The sequence below is a fragment of the Elephas maximus genome, chromosome 18, assembly GCF_024166365.1.
Source record: "Elephas maximus indicus isolate mEleMax1 chromosome 18, mEleMax1 primary haplotype, whole genome shotgun sequence".
NCBI classification, from domain to species: domain Eukaryota; kingdom Metazoa; phylum Chordata; class Mammalia; order Proboscidea; family Elephantidae; genus Elephas; species Elephas maximus.
Window position 1 is genome coordinate 73,383,659 of NC_064836.1, and position 23,947 is coordinate 73,407,605.

At 38.7% G+C, this 23,947-nt stretch overlaps 1 protein-coding gene across 1 annotated transcript in view; it reads left to right on the forward strand.

Annotated features, from left to right (window-relative positions):
• ZPLD1 (zona pellucida like domain containing 1) overlaps nt 1-23,682 on the forward strand; it is a 223,408-nt gene extending 199,726 nt beyond the window's left edge. Inside the window, exons 8-13 of the mRNA XM_049858108.1 lie at nt 334-431; nt 1,850-1,930; nt 5,139-5,310; nt 6,768-6,876; nt 22,844-22,873; nt 23,297-23,682. Coding sequence (XP_049714065.1) covers nt 334-431; nt 1,850-1,930; nt 5,139-5,310; nt 6,768-6,876; nt 22,844-22,873; nt 23,297-23,472 — 666 coding nt within the window. The 3' untranslated portion in view covers nt 23,473-23,682. The remainder of the gene's footprint in view (nt 1-333; nt 432-1,849; nt 1,931-5,138; nt 5,311-6,767; nt 6,877-22,843; nt 22,874-23,296) is intronic.
• Nucleotides 23,683-23,947: the final 265 nt, after the last annotated feature.

Here is a 23,947-nt window from a genome sequence, read left to right on the forward strand (position 1 = left end):
GATAATGACTTTTAAATTAGTGTTACCCACTATTAGCCACTGCTTATCATTTAAATAAAATGAATTATTAACCACAATATAAGGTAAAGGAACGGAAGGAAAAACATTTATGCATGAAAATTAAGTTGTTACACAGATATGGTTTAAGAGCCGTTCTGTCAAACACCGGAGAACTAACTACACCCTTTTTGCTGCTGGCTCTGTAGATTCATGTGGCATTTTAAAATGTTGATTTGCTCCTTCTTTTTTTTCCCTATAATGTTGTTGCTTTAAGTGGTAAATGTGCTGTTGCTGGGATATGTGATACATTAATTTTGTTGATTTTTTCATTAGGATTCAACCTACAAAGAGCAGTTAATTATCCCAAGCATAGGATTACCCTTGAAAACCAAAGTATTTGCAGCTGTAGAAGCCACCAATCTGGATGGCAGGTATTTTTACATGCTTTTTTTTTTTTTTTATCTTTTGTCACTTAAAACAATTTGGTTGCTCTGAAGCCTCACAAATCAGAAAGTTAGCTCATTCACTTTAAAATTCTATTAAAAAATGCTACCATTGCCACACAATTTAGGCGTGCTAATAAACAGAAAAAAAATAACAACAACAAATTGCAAAGATTAAGGGGTGACACTCATTTTAAGTCATTAATTGGAAAATAAGAATTCTTCCCATCAAGAAGGCAGGATCGTGACCGGAAGGGGCCTGTGGAGACCTGGGGTGTCAGAATGTTCTGTTTCTTCACCTGAAAGGTGATTAACCAGATACGGTCACTTCGCGAACACTTAGGATTTATGCACTTTTCTGTATGTATGTGACTCTTTGATATTCTTTTAATAAAAAGTGAAAACTCTCTGCATAAGGGTCTGGGCCAGGATTATATAAATCAATCCCATGAAACATCTCTGCAGAGAACAAAATGCATCGTCTACTTTGAAAATGCAGTCTTGGTCAAAACTGAAAGGGAATTCGAAAGCTAGAGGTTCGGTCCTACCCTAAAAAGACATGTTTGTAAATGTTTTATTTTGCATTTCTTTCTGCATTGTTCTTTACATTCTGCATCCTGAAGAAATTGGTATAGTCTAGAAATGTGGTTCTATTTTACCTTTTCCCTTTCTTTTTTCCTGGTATACTGTCTTTGGAAATATAAGATTCCTTGACTTTTTTTTTTTTTTTTTTCACCTAATACAGAATTGTTTTTCTTTTTCTTGATAATCACATCCTATTGGTTACACTCTATTTTTGATAGCACCCAGGGTTAGCATGAGGTCGAGTGTAAACGGAAGCATACTCAGGCCTTGTGGATGAAGGCTGAGTGTTTGCCTTGGTGCTTTCTTCTACCTAAATCCAGTGTCTGTATTGTACTCCAACATTCCCTCCACTGATTGTGGCATAATTTACAGTATAATTTATGTCCCAAACTCCTTTGCTGTATTTAGAACTCTGACATTCCCTGTCTTCTGTTAGAGACAGTAAACTTCTAGAAACAAAAGGTTATTGTTGGCAGTGAACCTAAGCATCAATGTAGCTCACTTTGGGGTTTTGTTTTTTTCAAACTTTGACCATTTGGTTGCTTTGTATGCAAATATCTTAATGCTGCTAGCTAGCACAAATATCTTTGAGGCATTCCTCTTAACTCCACTCGATGTGGGGATGGCAGTTCTTTGTTGCAGACTTTTAAACACCTTGAGGTTAGGAAAAAGTTCTAATAAACAAGAAGGCTCTGCAAATAGCAGCTAATATAAAACTGTACTTCCTGTCGCAAGGGGTTTGTCAATATTTATTTCCTTGGGTTATTAACTAACACCCAAAAGTAGATTCTCATCTAGATTATGCTTACCCCCTTGTGCAGATGGAATGTCTTAATGGATTATTGCTACACCACGCCATCGGGGAACCCAAATGACGGTATTCGGTATGATCTCTTCCTTAGGTATGTGGCTAAATCTCGTATAGACACCAAAGACCAAGTTACAATTCATTGAAATGGAAAATCTAAGTCAGAAAAACAAATGAGAGGACACTTCTATAGCTTTTGAATTTAAAGTTTTACACTTTGAACTTTTAGTCCTTATAAAGCCGGAAGTATTTTTTTTTTTTATAAAGGTCAAGAACAATTTTCAACTCAAAATCCTCATAATGATATTGCTGAATGAGAGTTGCAAGCAAGTTAGTTCCATCAAAGAGGTTTTATTCATGTTTTGGAGGTGTGGGGAGATTTCCCTGTCTTAGGAAAAGCGTGGTTAGGGTATTGTCAATAAGAGAAGGGTAGTAGGAGATCACTACCTATCTGCAGCTAGACCATCTCATCAGATGTCAAGAGGAGAGTAAAGTCAAGTAATGATCTGGGTAATTTAGACCCCAAAAGGCTTTTGTTCATTTATCCATATTTAATATGAACATATAATATGCCTACTACTCCTTTTCTATCAGAACCAATAACTTCAAATTCATTCCCCAACAGCCAGTGACAGAGTGAATGTAATCTACATTGGGGGAAAAGGAGACATTGATCATAAAAACATTCAATCATCCCAGTCCCCTTGCAGCATTTTTTATCTGGCAGTAGAATAGACAGAAGAGTCAAGCAATGGCTTCTAATCATGCTTATGAAATGCACTTGGCTCAGTTGGCTCAGTTAACTGATGGGAATAATATGATGGGAAACCAAAAGAATGGGTTTCATTGGCTGACCAAGGTTAAGATGATGTTCAGAGGGTATGGTCAAGCTCACACTCATATCCTATTGCTGGAAGTGTTAAATTTGGCAGCATTTCTGGGAAAAAATGTCAAGATGTGTCAGAAGCTTTAAAAGATTTCATATTCTCTGATTCCATGTTTGCAAGTTTGGAAGCATATTCTAAAATACAATGCTCTAGTCTATCAGTGATGTTTAGAACAGTAAAACCTGGGAGCAAACTGGATATCAGCAAGGACAAGATGGCTAGAGGGATCACACTGACGCTACAATCATATAAAGTTACTTAAAAAAAAAAAAAAAACCCACCAAACCCACTGCTGTTGGGTGGATTCTGACACATAGTAACCCTGTAGGACAGGGTAGAATTGCCCCACAGGGTTTCCAGGGAGCGGCTGGTGGATTTGAACTGCCCATCTTTTGGTTAGCAGTGATAGCACTTAACCACTATGCCACCATGGCTCCATAAAGTTACTTATAAAGTTGAAAAAAAAAATCATTAAAATACAAAGCGAATGACTCATCATACACAATTGTATGTGCAATAGGCCTTATTTATATAAAATACAGACAGAAATAAAAAAATTAAAAAACCCATTGCATTGGTCAAATCTCTGCAAAAGACCTCTTTGAAGCGTTAAAAAGCAAAGATGTCACTTTGAAGACCAAGGTGCACCTGACCCAAGCCATGGGTTGTCTCCTATGCATGCAAAAGCTGGACAATAAATAGGGAAGACAGAAGAATTGATGCCTTTGAATTATGGTGTTGGTGAAGAATATTGAATATACCATGGATGGCCAAAAGAATGAACAAATCTGTCTTGGAAGAAGTACAGCGAGAATGCTCCTTAGTGGAGAGGATGGAGAGACTATGTCTCATATACTTTGGACAAGTTATAAGGAGGAATCAGTCCCTGGAGAAGGGCATCATGCTTGATAAAATAGAGAGTCCACGAAAAAGACTCTGCATGAGATGGATTGACACAGTAGCTGCACCAAATGGGCTGAAGCATAACAACGATTGTGAGGATGGCACAGGACCGGGCAGCATTTCTTTCTGTTGTACGTGGGGTCACTATGGGTCAGAACCACTAGACGGTGCTAACAACGAACAGACAGAAGAGACTATAAGGAAATACGTTGAAAGGTCCACAGAGGTTATTTATGTAGCATTGTGGATCATTTTATTTGGATGTTTTTCTTATTTTCTGAAGTGTCACAATGATCACACATTGATAACCTGGAATATGATCACGGTGGTGTCCTACTTCTGAAGCTTCTCATTTTTCTTATTGGAAACTATAGAGAATAAAATGGGGAGCTAAAAAATTTCTCCAAACTCCACTTTCAGTGAAAGTAGGATAAAAGGAAAACCTAGAAATTCCAAAATTTGTGAGCGTGTTAACAAAAGCAGTTCAGATCAGCATGAAGTAGGGCTTCAACTTTGTCGATGTAGAACAACCCTTATGGAGGGCAATGTGGCACTATCCGTTGGATCCTCCAGAGACCTTCTACAGATAACCCTGCACACGTTCAAAACAGTTTATGTACAGGCTGTTTATTATTGCACTGTTTGTAGAAAGCAAAGACTCAAAACAATCCAAGGGTACATGAATAGGGAACATCTGCACAGTGGAATACTATGGAGCTGTGGAAAAGATTGAGGAGGCTCTCTAAACATTGAAATGGAAAAATCTCTAAGATACTTCGCTAAATTAAAAAAAAGGCAAGTTACAAAATAGTGTAGCTAGTATGCTATCCTTTGTTTAAAAGGGGCAACAATAAGAAGATATTCCTTCTGCATACATTGACATACACCCTGGGAGGATAAAATAATTAACGTGATCACCTCTTGCAGGGATTGTATGTATATGTGGAATAGATGTGAAGAAGGGCAAAGATGGGAGTGACTGCGGCTTTTTACTATACATATATTTATATATATGTAATTGTTTAGATTTTTAAACTATATGAAAATCTAATTCCTATAAAATTTTACGGCAATGTTATAATCAGAAGAGACCCCTGGGGGCGCAGAGGTTGAAAAGTGCTGGACTGCTAACGGAAAGGTCGGTGGCTCGAACCAGCCATCCACTCTGCAGGAGGAAGATGTGGCTGTCTTTTCCCGTAAAGATGTACAGCCTGGGAAACCCTGTGGGGCAGTTCTGCCGTGAGCTATACGGTCGCTATGAGTCAGAGTCGACTCGACCGCCCGCAGTGGGTTTGATTATAATCACAAATGTTTCTGTTTCGATTTGACAGTCTACGTCACTCTTGCCATCTCTATTGAGTTGGTGTGTGCTCTTATAAACGTTTGTAAGGCGGTATGGTTTTGTTAGCTGTTCCTATAATGGAGTTCCCTTAGTACGGCAGACATGAATATACAAGCCCAGCAGTTTGGTGCTTTCCAGTGATGTCCTGTTTTCACCTCCCTAAAACGCAGCTGCGACAAAGATCCTCAGACCACCGTCATTGAAAACGGCCGAAGCCAGCAGGGCCGGTTTTCATTTGAAGTGTTCCGATTTGTGAAACACAAGAACCAGAAAATGTCCACCGTCTTCCTGCACTGTGTCACGAAGCTCTGCAGAGCCGACGACTGCCCCCTCCTCATGCCAGTATGTTTTTGCAACTTTGTTTTAAACTGTGGAATTGATGTAATCTGAAGGGTTATCAAATGTTAGCAATCAATTTCTATATATTGTGTAGCATCAGGTCAAACAACTTGAAACAGGATTTACTCACTCATCCAGTAAACATCTATTGTATACCTACTTTATGCCAAGCATTTTACTGGGGCTGCAGGGCTGAAGCATGCATGTATTCTGAATTAATTTAGTTTATACTTTAGGAGCATGAGATAGTCATGGAAGAAAATAAGATAAAAAATTTATGGTGCAAAGACATACATATATATGGAGATTATATGTATGTGTGTGTGTATTATCTCCATTGTGAGGGAGATGGGGGAGAACTTGGGAGGATTGGTAGAAGGGATTAACCTTGAGCTGTGACTTTGAAGATGGATGAACACAAAGGGACAAAATTAAAGGTATGAAGGACACTCTATGTCCAAGTCACAAACATGTAAAACAGGCTGGTTAGGGAACTTCCATTCCTTCAGTAAGGCTGGAGCACAGTAGGGAATGATGGGAAGAGGGTTACAGGTTGGTGACAGAAAGGTAGATTGGGGCCAGATGATCCAGGAACCCCTCAGAATCTCTCTGCGCTAAAAGCTATGAAAGATGTAGATCTAGATTGCAAACCAAAACCAAAAACCAGACTTGTTGCCATTGAGTCAATCCCAGCTCATAGTGACCCCATGTGTTACAGAATAGACTGCTCCATGGGGTTTTCTTAGCTTAACCTTAGCAGAAGCATTGGCAGGCCTTTCTTCCATGGGTGGGTTTGAACCACCAACTTTTAGGTGAGCGGCCAAGTGCAAACCATTTGCACCACCTAGGGACCTGCAGCTGCGCACAGCCAACATTAAAATGCAGATCCATTTATCAGTGTACAGAAAACAAATTCTATTTCTGACAGGCGCCCTTGGGGTCACATCAATATTGACCTGAGAAAAATGCAAGCATGGTTTTATAAAATTGGAAATAACTTTAATATGTTTGTTTATTCTAGATGCATGTATAAATGGGGAGATATCTCTTCACATTCATTGATTACTTTGGTCCTAACCAGCTATACAGATTGGGTTAAAGGGACAGTCCACATTACCTTGGCCCTGTGCTGACTAACATTTCAGGGAAGGATTTATTAAAGGCTGGAGAGAAATAAAAGTAGAAAAATTTGATAAAACACAGCTCTTTTTCAGGAGAGCCATTGAGCTATGTAAATTAATGAGGCAAAGCACCACGAAAGCAAGAGGAAATAAGAAATGTAGCCCAAGCCAGGATAGGAAACACAGTAGCAATTGTATGCAAAGTAATTAAATGCACAGAAGGAAATGAATAAAATTAAACACGTGGTATCCCTTCCGAAAGAATCTGCTTTCCAAATGGCCATAAAGAAACAATTTTGTGCAGGTGTGGAATTTCATTTGTTTTCATTAACACCTCAGATTTGCGGCCACAGAGAAAGGAGAGATGCGGGGAGGAGGACAACCTGGAACCCTCAGAGCACTTCTGGAAACGCGGTCCTCTCCGCTGGTCCCATCATCACCCGGAGTGGTAGGAGCGCTTCTCCTTTCCTGTGTACTAATAGACTTTCCAGAATGGCTTGCTGCTTGACTTCTCACAGGAACTGAAAGGTGTTCTTAAACAGCACTAATTCAACTGTGAGACAGGATAAGCTGCAGCAGCTTTAATTTCACAATGGTTTCCTATTTATTCAATTTTCACACAAAGAGCAATAGCCTCTTTTCACATTTTTCTCCCTTTCTCTCTCACTCTCTCTCTCTCTCACACACACACCTATACGCAGCAAAGGTTATATTTCATTTCACCCTCCGATCCAATCTTCGCCCTCCCCTGCCCCTGTAAGCGGGCCTTTGTGGATCAACCAGCACCCTTGCTGTCTAGTTTCTGGTTGGTTTGGGTCAATGGGTGACTTTGTCAGGAGATGGGAAGGCACTGAAGAGTGAAATTCACTCATCTCATGCCAGACAGCTCTCCACAGAACTCCTGTCTTTGGGTTCTGGAAACCTCACCTTAGCCCTTAGTTCAGGCAACTCAACATTTTCTTGTGAGTTCCCTACATCTTTGTAAATAGCTCCTTTATTAACCAAACCACTTCCCATTGAGCCGATTCCAACTCGCGGTGACCCATGTGTGTCACAGTAGAACTGTGTTCCGTAGGGTTTTCAATGGCTAATTTCCTAAGTGGGTCAGCAGGCCTTTCTTCTGAGGAGGCTTTAGGGTGGACTCAGACCTCCAATCCTTTGGTAACAACCGAGCATGCTAACCATTTACAGCACCCAGGGACTCCCCTTTATTAAACTCTCCTTAAGCTCAGCTTAAGTACCGTTTGTTTTCTCCCAAGACCCTGAACACTACACACCACCATCCAGTCCACTCATTCAATATGCTCATAAATTGACACGATCTAGTGGACACAGCTGTTTAGACACACGTTCTTGTGTAAACAGATATTTTGCATGCACGTTTACATGCACACACACACACACGCACACATACACACACACTCCTAAAGTATATTGCTTTAACTCAGTGTGGACCCGGAGACCTCCAGAGCCGGTTGGAAAAAACCACACGTTGTTCAGTGTAAACAGCACTGAAGCTGAAGCCAGGAAGCTGGTTCTGTTCTCAGCTTTTGTCTTAACAGCCACAAGACTTGGAATTTTACTTCGCTTCTCTGGACAAATGTTTCTTCATTTTTAAAATAAGGGATTTAAAAACATAGCCTGAATGTTATAACTCTGTAGTTCTAAATGTGTTTTTAAAAATGCAAAAATTATGTTTGGATTGTATGCTAATAATATTTTTTTCTATTTTATAATAACAGTAAGGCTGTTATTATTTTTTGGTTAGATTGTCTTTATCTTTTTCCTCATACCTCCCATACCATTAGGAAAAAAAAAAAAAAAATCCACACCCATTGCTGTAGAGTCCATTCCAACTCACAGCGACCCTATAGGACAGTAGAACTGCCTAATAGGGTTTCCAAGGCTGTAAATCTTCATGGAAGCAGATCGCATCTTTCTGCTGGGGAGCAGCTGGTGGGTTCAAACCGCTGATCTTTCGGTTAACAGCTGAGCACTTTAACCACTGCACCACCAAGGCTTCTTTCCCTTTCCATAGTGAAAAGAAAGTTTTGCCCACAATAAGTAAATAATTAAGCAAAAAATGTTTTTGGCCTGAAAAAATCCAAACAACTGCTTCTAATCATAAAAACAAACTAACATCAGTTTTAAATAATGTAGAAATAGATTAAAATATGAGATTTTAAACTTAGTTCATCCTCCTTGGGGACTTAGGTCATACTTTGAATGGTTTGGAAATGACTGGTTTGTGTTTGTGAAAGATCCAATACTTCTGCCTTTCTAACTGTCAGAAACAGCTCATAGAATTACACTGGATGAAAACTCAGCTCCTGTTGCCAATAATTAGGAGTGTTTTGGGTGGGCACAGTAAAAACGTTTTTATTTCTGTGGTGCATATCTACAGTCAGTTTGCTATAAAGACAGAACGTTGAACAACGTATCTCTGGCCATCTTGAGCAGATGGCTTTTCCCCCTTAGTAACTTCCTTGTTTTCTTTTCACCTACACCAAACCAAATTTAAATATTACGAATTTTAAAGAATTTGCTGGAGTAAATAATTAAAGAAATTACTAAGAACTCCAAATCCCAGTTACCAAGTAGAAGTGTTTAATTCTACATTACTAGACAGCTGTCCAGGTTCATAGGCTTCACCCATACCGTGTTCAGTTGCCTGAAATATCTATGCTATAACCTTAAAGAGGTAATACAATGTACGTCATGCTTGCGTTTCTTCCTTTCCAATGTTTGACCTTCTTCTACCTCAAGAATGACACCTTATTCCTCAATACACTGACCTTGTGCTTTAGTTACGTTAGCCTCTCAGCCAGCAAAACCCTCAACGGAGCATGTTCACACCTTCCAGACACCCTTGATTTCTCTGTTTCTCGCTGTCTTTGGCTTTATTATTATTATTTTTTTTAATAATTTTTGGTAAGTAGCAGTAGGAGGGCCTTCACTTTTTGGTGATCTTGGTTTCCTCGCTACTTGTTGTTGTGTTGTTGTCTGGGGCTGTCAATTTGATTCTGATTCATAGTGACTCCATGTGACTGAGTAGAGCTAGAACTGCCCCATAGAGTTTTTTGGGCTTTAATCTTCAACAAGGTAGATTGCCAGGTCTTTTCTCCTGAAGAGCCACTGAGTGGGTTTGACTCAACCTCTTAGCAGCTGAGCGCTTCACACTTGCATCACTAGCACTCCTGCCTAACTATTTAGAGGGCCATATATAACAATCTTACATTATAGTACTATTCCATCAACACCAAAAATTGTTTCAAATCCCACATAAACACAACATGATAGTAAAAATGCCGACTAAAGCACAGGGACATTTGCTCTCTGCATTTGTGATAGCAACTTCTATACCCATGGGTCAAAAGAAAAAAATAAATATTTTTCTTCAGGGGGTTGACCTGGACTTGGATCTTTGCTTCTTGATCCTTGTGCACAAGCCACAACAATTATACAGAAACATAAACAAAAGAAAACCAGCAATTGCAACAAACAGAAAGGTTACAATATAACAGCCTTTCCTGAAGTGCGATTCTTGGAGCAATAGTCCCTCAAAATGCTCTTCAGATGGGTTCCACGAATCAAATATGATAAGGAAATACTTTCCATATATGGGTATGTTAAAGGCAGCCCTGAGAGATCTTGCAGTTTTTAATAAAAGGCAGTTTATCTTTTTTGAGCTTCACATTTCCTAAAATTATTTGACTACAGCAGTACCATTTTGCTGTATAAACCAAATCCATATTCATCGATTCTGACTCATAGCGAGCCTATAGGTAGAGTAAAACAGCCCCATACGGTTTCCAAGGCTGTAATCCTTATGGAAGCAGACTGCCACATCTTTTTCCCACTGGGGCTGCTGGTGGGTTCGAATTACAGACCTTTTGGTTAGCAGCCGAGCACTTAACCACTGTGCCACCAGAGCTCCTTTTCTGCTCTGTAATACTTATTAATATCCTGTGTTTTCCATAGAATTCATGCTCGGCCTCGTTTATCTAGCAATATGGCATTTACCTCCATTTTACAGATGAGGACACAGCCTCAGAGAGGTCCAGTGACTGGCTGGAAGCCATGCCAGTAGACGAAGGTGGAGCTGTGCAGTGTGGTGTTTAAGCATGCTGACTCTGGAGTGGTCTTCTGGGTTCAAATCCCTGATAGGCCAGTTACTATTTGTATGACTTTGGGCAACGTACATGATTTTTCCATACCTCAGCTCTTCGTCCTACGAAACGGGAATAGTAACAGTTCCAACATCTACAGGTTACTGTTAGGGTTAAACCAGGTGATCTGTTGAGCACTTGGAATAGCTCCTGGCCATTGAAAACACTTAATACTGGCCATTAATACTGTAAGTACTTTAATCCAGTCTTTGTCACTTGTAGTTGAGAGGCTAGAGTTCAAGAAATAATTTAATACTAAGTTGAACCATATGAAATTGTCAGTATATAACCAGTTCTGACCTATGAAACAGGCAAGTTCACATGGTCCAGCGTAATACAATATGAGGAGATTTCCAGAACTCAGTAAGTCATATTCATCCACATGCAAACTCCGTGTACGTATAATGTCCAAAACGATAACCAGGGCTACACTCTTTCCTTAGCTTCACTTTGTTTTTACCTTAGCTTAGCTAGAATTTCTCTCTCCAGGTCCCTGTGGCCAATTTTAAAGACACCAGTCCAATTTCAGGCTTGATTTGCTCTCTTCCAAGCTCTGTAATACTTGGAACCTTTGCTCTGTTTACTCATTGAACCACCTCTTTCCCCTAGACATCTGACTGATGTCACATCCAATAAGTTGTTCAACCTAGAAACATCTGCTTTTGTTTTTGTTGTTGTTGGTTGGTTCATGTGTATGTTAAGTGAAATCAAATCCATTGTGTTTATTTTTACTCAACATTCTTAATCCTTTTGTTAGTTAATTTGGGGACAGTTTTCACATTCCAAAATCCAAAAGCCTCAAAATTCCTAAAGTGTTCTTCATTAAAACTCTCAAACACTACAACTAATGCTTAAACTACCCAGGTTAGGGGAAGAATTCATCAAGGGATGCAGTTCTGAAAATTTAAATAGGCAAACACTGAAAAAGCAATAGCACTTAGTTGTCCTGTTGACATAAATTCCTACAGAGAAACCCAAGCCAAACCAGTATCACTGAGCTTTGTGAACAGTTGGTAATTCATTAACTGTATTTGACAGGCACTCCATTAGCAAAACTGGGATAAAATAAACAGGCCATGGTCTCTGCCCTCAGGGATCTCAGAGTCCAGAGGTAGAGACAATTAACAAACAACACAGGGAAAGTAAGACGTTTGTAGGTTCTTAACTTGAAGTATATGGTCCATTTCACCACATACGTAGTTAAGGGTAGTTTTTAATAGTTTGCTTGTGCTAAGAAAGGACAAATATTCTTTCTGCATATATTGTTGGTAATTATTTTCTGTTTCAAATACTTATATGAGAGGAAAGCAGAAATTGAAAATTTATCTGCCGTTATCTGGCTTTCAAACAGCTGTGGTATTGCTGCTCTCGCCTTCCTCCTGTGGACTCTCAGCTAGCTGTATGCATTTTTGGAGAGCCCACTGTCATGGGCTGAACTGATAACTAAGACGCCCACCAAGTATAGTATTCCAATCTGTTCTTCCTCTGATTCCAGAAGACTTCGTTTGCTTCTTCTAGCACATGATGCGTATGTTGAGAGCAAGTGGGTGTGAGGGAAAAACAGAAGTGTGTGGTGACAAATACCTGGAAAATGTCTACATCCCTTTTCTAGGCTAGACAGTGCTTTGGTTTTTTTTTTTTTTTTAATTTCAATTGTTGTAATGAAACATCTTTTACCAAAGCCTTCTACAACAAAGAGATTTTTATTGTGACATATCAGAAAACAAAAATGGGAAACTGGCTGCAAGCGCTCAGGCTATAAAGAGAACAAAATCCAAAGAAGCACAATCTATAAGTGCTTTTTCTTTTTTAATTAAAAAAAAAATTTATTGTGCTTTAAGTGAAAGTTCACAAATCAAGTCAGTCTCTCACACAAAACCTATATACACCTTACTACATACTCCCAATTGCTCTCCCCCAATGACACAGCCCGCTCTCTCCCTCCACTCTCTTTTTTCCTGTCCATTCTGCCAGCTTCTAACCCCCTCTACCCTCTCATCTCTCCTCCAGACAGAACATGCCAACATCGTCTCAAGTGTCCACCTGATCCAAGAAGCTCAATCCTCACCAGCATCCCTCTCCATCCCATTGTCCAGTCCAATCCCTGTCTGAAGAGTTGGATTTGGGAATGGTTCCGATTCTGGGCCAACTGAAGGTCTGGGGGCCATCACCACTGGGGTCTTTCTAATCTCAGTCAGACCATTAAATCTGGTCTTTTTATGAGAATTTGGGGTCTGCATCCCACTGCTCTCCTACTCCCTCAGAGGCTCTCTGTTGTGTTTCCTGCCAGGGCAGTCATTGGTTGAGCTGGGCACCATCTAGTTCTTCTGGTCTCAGGCTGATGTAGTCTCTTGTTTATGTGGCCCTTTCTGTCTCTTGGGCTCATAATTACCTTGTGTCTTTGGTGTTCTTCATTCTCCTTTGGTCCGAGTAGGCTGAGACCAATTGATGCATCTTAGATGGCTGCTTGCTAACATTTAAGACCCCAGACTTCACTCTTCAAAGTGGGATGCAGAATGTTTTCTTAATAAATTTTATTATGCCAATTGACTTAGATGTCCCCTGAAACCATGGTCCCCAAATCCCCACCTCTGCTACGCTGGCCTTCGAAGCATTCAGTTTATTCAGGAAACTTCTTTGCTTTTGGTTTAGTCCATTTGTGCTGACCTTGCTTGTATTGTATGTTGTCTTTCCCTTCACCTAAAATAGTTCTTAAAAAAAACCACTATCTAATTAGTGAATACTCCTCTCCTACCCTCCCTCCCCTCTCTCGTAACCATCAAAGAATATTTTCTTCTTTGTCTAAACTATTTCTCGAGTTCTTATAATAGTGGCCTTATACAATGTTTGTCCTTTTGCAACTGACTAATTTCACTCAGCATAATGCCTTCCAGGTTCCTCCATTTTATGAAATGTTTCACAGATTCATCACTGTTCTTTACTGATGTGTAGTATTCCATTGTGTGAATATACCATAATTTATTTATCCATTCATCCATTGATGGGCACCTTGCTTGCTTCCATCTTTTTGCTATTGTAAACAGGCTACAATGAACATGGGTGTGCATATATCTGTTCGTGTAAAGGCTCTTATTTCTCTAGGATATATTCCAAGGAGTGGGATTGCTGAATCATATGGTAGTCCTATTTCTAGCTTTTTAAGGAAGTACCAAATCGATTTCCAAAGTGGCTGTCCATTTTACGTTTCCACCAGCAGTGTATAAGTGTTCCACTCGCTCCACAACCTCTCCAACATTGATTATTTTGTGTTTTTTGGATTAATGCCAGCCTTTTTTTTTTTGTTGGAGTGAGATGGAATCTCATTGTAGTTTTGATTTGCATTTCTCTAATGGCTAATGACCATGAGCATTTCCTCATGTATCTGTTAGCTACCTGAATGTCTTCTTTAGTGAAGTGTCTGTTTATATCTTTTGCCCATTTTTTAAATGGGTTATTTGTCTTTTTGTAGTTGAGTTTTTGTAGTATCATGTAGATTTAAGAGATCAGGTACTGATCAGAAACGTCATAGCTAAAAACTTTTTCCCAGTCTGTAGGTAATCTTTTTACTCTTTTGCTGAAGGCTTTGGACGAGCATAGGTGTTTAATTTTTAGGCGCTCCCAGTTATCTACTTTTTCTTCTGCATTGTTAGTAATGTTTTGTATACTGTTTATGCCATGTATTAGGGCTCCTAATGTTGTCCCTATTTTTTCTTCTATGATTTTTACTGTTTTAGATTTTATACTTAGGTCATTGATCCATTTTGAGTTCATTTTTGTGCATGGTGTGCGGTGTGGGTCTTGTTGCAAGTTTTTGCCGATGGATATCCAGTTATGCCAGCATCAGTTGTTAAAAGACTGTTTTTTTTTTTTTTTTTTTTTCCCATTTAAGTGCTTTGGGGCCTTTGTCAAATATCAACTGCTTATATGTGGATGGATTTATGTCTGGATTCTCAATTCTGCTCCATTGGTCTATGTATCTGTAGTTGTACCAGTACCAGGCTGTTTTGACTACCATGGCAGTGTAATAGGTTCTAAAATCAGGTAGAGTGAGGCCTCCCACTTTGTTCATCTTATTCAGTAATGCTTTACTTACCCAGGGCCTCTTTCCCTTCTGTATGAAGTTGGTGATTTGTTTCTCCATCTCATTAAAAAATGTTGTTGGAATTTGGATCAGAATTGCGTGAAACCTATAGATCTCGTTTGGTAGAATAGACATTTTTACAATGTTATATCTTCCTATTCATGAGCAAGGTATGTTTTTCCACTTACGTAGGTCTCTTGGTTTCTTGTAGAACTGTTTTGTAGTTTTCTTTATAAGTCTTTTATATCTCTGGTAAGATTTATTCCTAAGTATTTTATCTTCTTGGGGCTACTGTAAATGGCATTGATTTAGTGATATCCTCTTCGATGTTCTTTTTGTTGATGTAGAGGGATCCAGCTGATTTTTGTATGTTTATCTTGTATCCTGATACTCTGCTGAACTCTTCTATTAGTTTCAGTAGTTTTCTTGAGGATTCCTTAGGATTTTCTGTGTATAAGGACATGTCGTCTGCAAATAGAGATACTTTTACTTCTTCCTTGCCAATCTGTATGCCCTTTATTTCTTTATCTAACCTAATTGCTCTGGCTAGGACCTCCAGCACAGTGTTGAATAAGAGTGGTGATAAAGGACATCCTTGTCTGGTTTCTGATCTCATGCGGAATGCTTTCAGGCTCTCTCCATTTAGGATGATGTTGACTATTGGCTTTGTATAAATGCCCTTTATTATGTTGAGGAATTTTCCTTTTATTCCTGTTTTGCTGAGAGTTTTTATCATGAATGGGTGTTGAACTTTGTTGAATACCTTTTCTGCATCAATTGATAAAATCATGTGATCCTTGTCTTTTCTTTTATTTATATGATGGATTACATTAATTGTTTTTCTAATGTTGAACCATCCCTGCATACCTAGTATGAATCCCAATTGGTCATGATGAATTATTTTTTTGATATGTTGTTGAATTCTATTGGCTAGAATTTTGTTGAGGATTTTTGTATTTAAGTTCATGAGGGATATAGGTCTGTAATTTTCTTTTTTTTGTGGTGTCTTTAGCTGGTTTTGGTATCAGGGATATGCTGGCTTCATAGAATGAGTTTGGGAGTATTCTGTCCTTTTCTATGCTCTAACATACCTTTAGTAGTAGTGGTATTAAGTCTTTTCTAAAAGTTTGTGGAACTCTGCAGTGAAGCCATCCAGGTGAGGGCTTCTTTTTGTTGGGAGTTTTTTTGATTACCCTTTCAATCTCTTCTTTCATTATGGGTCTATTTAGTTGTTCTACCTCTGTTTCTGTTAGTTTAGGTAGGCAGTGTGTTTCTAGGAATTCATCCATTTCTTCTAGGTTTTCAAATTTGTAAGAGTACAATTTTCATAATAAGCTGATATGATTCTTTTACTTTCAGTTGGTTCTGTTGTAATATCACCCATCTCATTTCTTATTCGGGTTATTTGCTTCCTCTCCTGTTTTTCTTTTGTCAGGTTTGTCATTGGTTTATCAATTTTGCTGATTTTTTCAAAGAACCAGTTTTTGGTCTTGTTAATTCTTTCAATTGTTTTTCTGTTTTGTATTTCATTTAGTTCTGCTCTAATTTTTATTATTTGTTTTCTTCTGGTGCCTGAGGGTTTCTTTTGTTGCTCTCTTTCTATTTGTTCAAGTTGTAGGGATAATTCCTTGATTTTGGCCCTTTCTTCTTTTTGGATGTGTGCATTTCTTGATATAAATTGACCTCTTAGCACTGCTTTCTCTGTATCCCAAAGGTTCTGATAGTAAATGTTTTCGTTCTCATTGGATTCTATGAATTTCTTTATTCCATCCTTAATGTCTTCTATACTCCAATCTTTTTTGAGCAGGATATTGTTCAGTTTTCAAGTGTTTGATTTCTTTTCCTTGCTTTTTCTGTGATTGATTTCTACTTTTGTGGCCGTATGGTCAGAGAAGATGCTTTGTAATATTTCAGTGCTTTGGATTCTGCTAAGGCTTGCTTTATGACCTAGTATGTGGTATATTCTAGAGAATGTTCCATGTGCACTAAAAAAGAAAGTACACTTGGCTGCTGATGGGTGGAGTGTTCTGAATATGTCTATGAGGTTAAGTTGCTTGATTGTGGCATTTAATCGTCCATGTCTTTATTGAGCTTCTTTCTGGATGTCCTGTCCTTCACCGAAAGTGGTGTGTTGAAGTTTCCTACTATTACTGTGGAGCTGTCCATCTCACTTTCCAATGCTGATAGAGTTTATGTATCTTGCAGCCCTGTCATTGGATGCATAAATATTTAATGTGGTTATAGCTTCTTGGTATATCGTCCCTTTAATCATTATGTAATGTCCTTCCCTATCCTTTATGATGGATTTAAGTTTAAAGTCTATTTTTTCAGGAATAAATATTGCCACTCCTGCTTTTTTTTTTGATTGCTGTTTGCTTGATATATTTTTTTCCATCCATTGAGCTTTAGTTTGTGTCTCTAAGGCGTGCCTCTTGTAAGCAGCATACAGACCGATCATATTTTTTAATCCATTCTGCCACTCTCTGTCTCTTTATTGATGCAGTTAGTCTGTTTACATTCAGCATAATTATGGATAGGTATGAATTTAGTGCTATCATTTGATGTCTTTTTTTGTGTGTTGTTGACAGTTTCTTTTTCCTACTTAATTTTATGTGCTGAGTAGATTATCTTTATATATTGTCCTTTCCTCATATTCATTGTTGTTGATTTTTTTTCTGCTGAATCTCTATTTTTTTCCTGTATTTTATTTTGATGTGTAGGATAGTTTGTCTCCTTTGTGGTTACCTTGTTATTTACCCCCATTTTTCTAAATTTAAACCTAACTTTTCTTTCTTTGTATCGCCTTGTCTTCCTCTCCATTTTGGAAGATCTATGACTACATATCTTAGTCCCTCTTTTTTGTTTTAATGTTGTATTCTTTCACATAATAACATAACTGTTTCCCTGTTTTTTTGAGTGTTTTTTTATCTTGATATATTTTTGTGATTTCCCTGTCTGGGTTGACATCTGTTTGCTCTGCCCAGTGTTCTAGTCTTGGGTTGATAGCTGATATTATTAATTTTCTAACCAAAGAACTCCCTTTAGTATTTCTTGTAGTTTTGGTTTGGTTTTTATGAATTTCCTAAACTTCTGTTTATCTGGCAATGTCCTAATGTCACCTTCATATTTATGAGACAGTTTTGCTGGACTCGACGGCACTGGGTTTGGGCTTGCTGGATATATGATTCTTGGCAGGCAATTTTTTTCCTTCTTTTTTTTAAATAAGTTATCCCATTGTCTTCTTGCCTGCATGGTTTCTTCCGAGTAGTCCAAGCTTATTCTTATTGACTTTTCTTTGTAGGTGAGTTTTCATTTATCCCTAGCTGCTCTTAAAATTCTCTACTTATCTTTGGTTTTGGCAAGCTTGATTATAGTATGTCTTGGTGACTTTCTTTTAACATCTACCTTATGTGGAGTTCGATAAGCATCTTGGATAGATATCTTCCCATCTTTCACAATATCAGGGAAGTTTTCTGCCAACAAATTTTCAACAGTTCTCTCTGTATTTTCTGTTATCTCTCCCTGTTCTGGTACTCCAATCACTTGTAGGTTATTTCTCTTGATAGAGTCCTATATGATTCTTAAGGTTTTTCTGTTTTTTAAATTCTTTTATCTGATTTTAGTTCAAATATGTCGATGCCAATTGCTTTATCTTCAATTTCAGAAATTCTGCCTTCCACTGGCTCAATTCTGCTTCTCTGACTTTCTATTGAGTTATCTACTTCTGTAATTTTATTGTTAATCTTCTGAATTTCTGATTGCTCTCTGTCTATGGATTTTTCCAGCTTATTAAATTTCCAGCTTATTAAATCTCTTAATTTCTTCAAGCTGCTTTATATGTGTATTCCTTGACTTGTCCTGTGTATTGCCTGATCTCCTTTCTGATGTCTTGAAAGGTTCTGCATATTAATCTTTTGTATTCCGCCTCTGGTAATTCCAGGAAGGCACTTTCATCTAGAAGATCCTTTGATTCTTTGTTCTGAGAGCTTGTTGAGGGGATTGTGGTCTGTTTCTTTATGTGACTTGATATTGACTACTGTCTGTGAGCCATTTATAAGTTATCGTATTAGTTTATTTTATGTATGCTTATTTTTTTTTTTTATTGTGTTGTAGCTTCTTGCTTTGTTTTGTTTTGATATGCCTAAATGGGTTGCTTGAGTGAGCTACCTTGATTATTTTTGCCTCTGGAGCTCTGACGTTCTGTTCTCAGATAGCTAGAGCTGTTACCAGGTATATTAGTCTAGGAGTCCATTCACTTTTCTCGTATGAATTAGCCCAGGTGTCCAGTAGTTGATCATCAAGTGTGTGGTACAGGCTCTGTCCTACAGTCTTAGAGGGGCAGGGGTGATTGATGTAGGTACCGGTGTCTGGTTGCATCAGGGTGTCATGCCCTGAACAAGGCAGGGGGCTGAGAATCATCCCCCAAGTGTCTCTGAGGAAAGCATGTCCCTGTTCCCTAGAGCATACAGGTGGGTGGGTTCTGCAGACTGACCATGGGCACCCAATGTTTTTGGTTATAAGGACTGGGAGGTACCAGTTATCTTTGGACCCCTTTCGCAGTTGGCTGGGTGACCTGAGTGGAGCCACCAGTCCTTAGGCCCCAGATGTGGGTAGGTGAAGACCCTGTTTAACAGGGAAATCAACATCAAACATCAAACACCCACATCTCCACCATACAGCTGAAACGGTTGTAGTCTGCCAACAAGGGCCTATTCTTCTGAAATAGCCCCACACATGTCCATGCGGAGCTGAAAGTACTCAAAGTTCATGGACTGTTTATGCCTGGACAGGAGCCACTTTCTGTCTTGAGCTCCCCTAGTCAGTAAAAGAGCTGGCAAATTATCTTTTCCCCCCAGTTGCAAATTTATTCCTCCTCCAAGGCAGGGAGGATGGCTCTAGGTGCTTGACAGGGTCTATCTCAGGCACAGGGAAATCATCCACTGAAGCTGGCCTGGGAGCGGTGGATGGGGGTGGGGTGTGGTAAAATATACCCAAGTACTTTGCTTTTGCCAAGAGCACTGTTATTCTCTGGTTCCGGAGGTGTGAGTAGGCAGTGTGGCTGGCTGGTTTTCCCTGAGGAAACTGTAGCTGAATGCTGGTACCAGCCCGCTGCAGCCACTCCCAGGAATGGTGCCTGAGGGCTCCCGTTGATTCAGGTCTGATAACCCCTCTCTGCTTCTGAACTGTCCCTTCCTCCACCACCCCTCAGTTTGTTTTCTAACCTTGCCTTTGATGTTCAGGGCTCCTAGCTTTTCTTAAATATACTCGTTTCACTTGGTTTTTAGGTTCTTTGTTGTAAGAGGGCTCACCAGAAGCGTCTGTCTATTCTGCCATCTTGGCCCTGCCTCTCTATAAGTGCTTTTTATACAGTTTTGACGGGTGCTGATTCATTATAAGTAAGGATTTTTCAACATTCCCTTTACAATCATTGGAGCATGTACCTATGTGTAAATTACTTAAGACTCCAAATGGTTAAAGAAGTAAGATCATAACTGGGTGATCTTTTCTTGTTTTTCTTCTCTAACAATTTGGTTTCTTGGCTCAGGTGTCCTTGGTCTGTCATATGATAGTTTTCTTTATTTGTTATGTAGGACACCTGTGATACTGGGTAAATCTTTAACTCGCTTCCTGGGATAAATTATTTAGTTTTGGTACACATGTCCACGATCCATTGAACAGGTTAGAGTCCTCTGTTCTTCCCCTTTTATGTAGTTTCTTATTGTTTGAAGTCATATAGTTTCTGACAAACAAGTTGGCCTTTGTTGGTTATGGCCTGCTGTGGTTAGTTTAACCCTTTATCACAATAATATGCAAGTGGCAAGATACCAGAAACAGCAACCAGATAAAGTTTTTCTCTCTACCTTTATCCTTCATCAAATACAATTCCAAATAATATTCAGATATTACCCACTTTGATATCAGCCATCCACCAAAGGTAGGACAGTACCATTTTTTTAATGTCCTGGGCTTGGAGCTACTATGACTCATTTGACATTTTCCATACTTTAGCAGGGTTGTTTTGTCTCCTACAGAGAAGTGTTTTTTTTTGGGGGGGGGGAGGGGTGACTCATTTCTTTGATTATTCTCAGGATGCAGAAAATAGTGGGGACATCCAGTCATAGTATTTTTTCCTTATTACTTTCTGTTCTGTTTTTAAGTGAGTAAGTGTTCTTTCTAAATGAAGAGTCACTTTTAAAAAGGAATTTTAGAGCACTACACGTTCTCCTCCCATGTTCCAGTGAGGAAGCCTGTCTTGGAAAAGAACACAGACCTTTTGGATGAGTTGGTCACCGTCTATTCTTTTCATCTGTTTTTCCATGAGAAGGAAGTTTCTTTGTAAAGTGATGGTGATTGGGGGTCAGGACGTTCCTAAGGATGTTCCGTAATAATAATTTGTGTTATTTTTCTTTTTGTCCTGTAGCAATGCATTGCACCATTCTATGTAATTCTTTGAATGAGTGCTTTACCAATTTTTTGCATTATATTTCAGGGTCAGACAGCAGACAGAACCAGCATTTCTGCCAAGACACATATATCAGGAACAAAATGGCACCAGATGTTTTATAAATATCTCACTAGGTTCTCCCATCAGTTGTTTCAAATATTAATCGTGAATTTTCATAGCTTGAGATATTATTCACCTCTGTAATCAGAAATATTTTCCATACTTGTGGAGCTTATATTCTTTTAGAAAAGGGACTCTGGAACTAAGCTTTGATCTAAGTGTATGTTTCCAGTATCATGGAGGCTGTGACGTTAGAAATTTCTTCACTTGTAAAATGGGGGTAGCAATAATATTTAAACTATATGGCTATTATGAGGATTAAATGTCATCGTATATGAAAGAGCACTTTGTAAACTGTACAGTATTACACACACATTAATTATAAAAATATTTATATTCCAGAACCAACTTGGTCAACTCTGCACATTTTATGATTCAAATAAAAAAATAGCCAGCAAAATTCACACTCATATATTAAAACATAAATATAAAAATATGAAATCCACTAGTTGTACAAACCAAAGGGTTAATAGCTACATGCTTATAAAATGGGCAACAAAATTTGGGAAACCAAATGAGCATGTTCATTGCATCCATTTTTATGTTGCTGGGAAAATGTGAAAAATCAACAGCTTTAATTTTTCCTTAACAGACAATAAAACTACAACTCAAGCTCGTGAGTCATGTTTTCCTTTCATTTAGTTAAGTGTGAATTCACCGTCTTGGAACTTAAAATGATGTTTTTGCAGACTAGGATGGGCAAATTGGCAACACTTAAAATAAAGTGGGACTGAATAATGAATATTTCTCTGTAACAGAATAACAAATGGCATGTTATAGGGCCATAAAAAATGTAATAGCTGTTAACAATTACTCCCTCACTAACCTGACTAGAGAGACAATGATGAAGCAAAGTTGGCAAGGAAGAATACAGCACAGTAAATTTTGAGATTCTGTTTGTATCCCCGGGATAATGGCAGGGGAATGAAACCTAGGACATGCATAATAGTGAATGGGAAAGCAGTGTGGTATAAGAGGACTTTCATTATTGCCTTCTCTGTCAATATTGCAGGGTTTGAACTAGTTTTTCCCAGTTCAGTCATGGCCAAGGAAGCAAAACTGGGACAGACCTGAATTTTTAAATTTTGTGTGAACCAGAACAGGAAAAATGATGGGTCGAAGCCCTGCTAGAAACCTAACCTCCCTCTCAGAAAACAAGGGCAGCATATGTGTTGCATAGCAACCAAATCTCTTGCCCCCTGGATTTTGAGCAGAGTTGGAAATAGGAGTGTGTCACTCAAAGATGATGGCTGACCACCACTGCTTTGAATGTGTGCTACTTTCTACAGTCCTGGCAATAATCCAATCTCCTGTATCAGGCTCCCAAAAGGGCTTACTATGCCTCTTCTGAGTCTCCCATTCCAGGGTCTTTTCCTATCTGGTTATGGTTCCGGGTCACCCAAATTGTGAAAATTCAGGTCTGTTTCAGTTTTGCTTCATTGACCATGACTGCACTGGTTTGAACCAGTTCAAAGCCCTGGGACATTGTGGGAGGAGTGGTGGGAGGGTGTAGGTAAAATGTAATTAAATAGTCAGAATAAACAAAGATAAATGTTTGGAGAAACAATGTCACTTTTCTTTTTCTGCTTTTTTCCCCCAGAAGAGACGCCAACCAACAATTCACAGCTTGGTAAGATAAATAACATATTATCATTAAAATAATATGATGTTCTTTTCATTTTAAGTACATTTTGAGGATCAGTTATAAAACTAATCAAGTATATGTAATGAGCCCTGGTATTACTCATTGGGTGTATTTTAAATAATAGTTGGCTGACAAGTTTTTAATTCACATGTGGTCTGTTGGTCAATTTTATAGCATTCTATAGATGATTTTTTTTTTTTAAACTATGCTTGGGGTACCAGGGCTCTAAACCATGCAATCCTTTTGGTATTCAGTTGAATTGCAGTCAAATAGATTGTACCATAATACATTGTTGTGATTTATTCTATACGATGCTGATGGCAGATATTTTGCAGGTATATATTGAGGTAAAGGGAGAGAAGTTTTATATTGGACCTTTGCAACTCTTGTGTGTTCTATTATTTGCAGGTTCGCTGGGTCAACCTCCTTTCCAGCTGAACTCCATCACCAGTGCACTGATATCAGGCATGGTCATCCTGGGAGTCATGAGCTTTTTTCTTCTCCTTTGCTCACTGGCCCTTCTACACAGGAAGGAACCCACCAGTTTGGTGTTGAATGGCATAAGAAACCCAGTTTTTGAATGACTATGACAGGTCCTTGCTCTCAGAAGCAGCCTTCACTGACTATATGTGTGTGACTCAGTCAGTCTTCCATCTGAACTGAATGCCAGCCAGCACTTGTTATGTGTAGGCTTGTTAGCTGTAACGGTGTAGCTCATCAGCTGATGATAGAGAATTCTGATAATACTGCTATTGCCATTTGTGTCTGTGGTCAACCCTATTTGTATGGCACCAGATGGGTATACTAACTATAAACAAAAAAGTATTCAGGACTTAGGTCTTACAGGATCAGTCATATTTCCTTTTATTTGAATTTTCTTTTGATTGTTGGCTATGGAGATAAAAGGTGGGCTTAGAAAAAAAATTGTTGCATTTTTTTCCCGAAGAATTAAAGCCCAGTGTGATGACATTTAGATTTGCACACGTTGTCCTAAAATAAAGGTTGCTTTTTGTTTTCTACCAGCTAATTCCAGCTTCGGGATTTGTTTTAATTGGATTG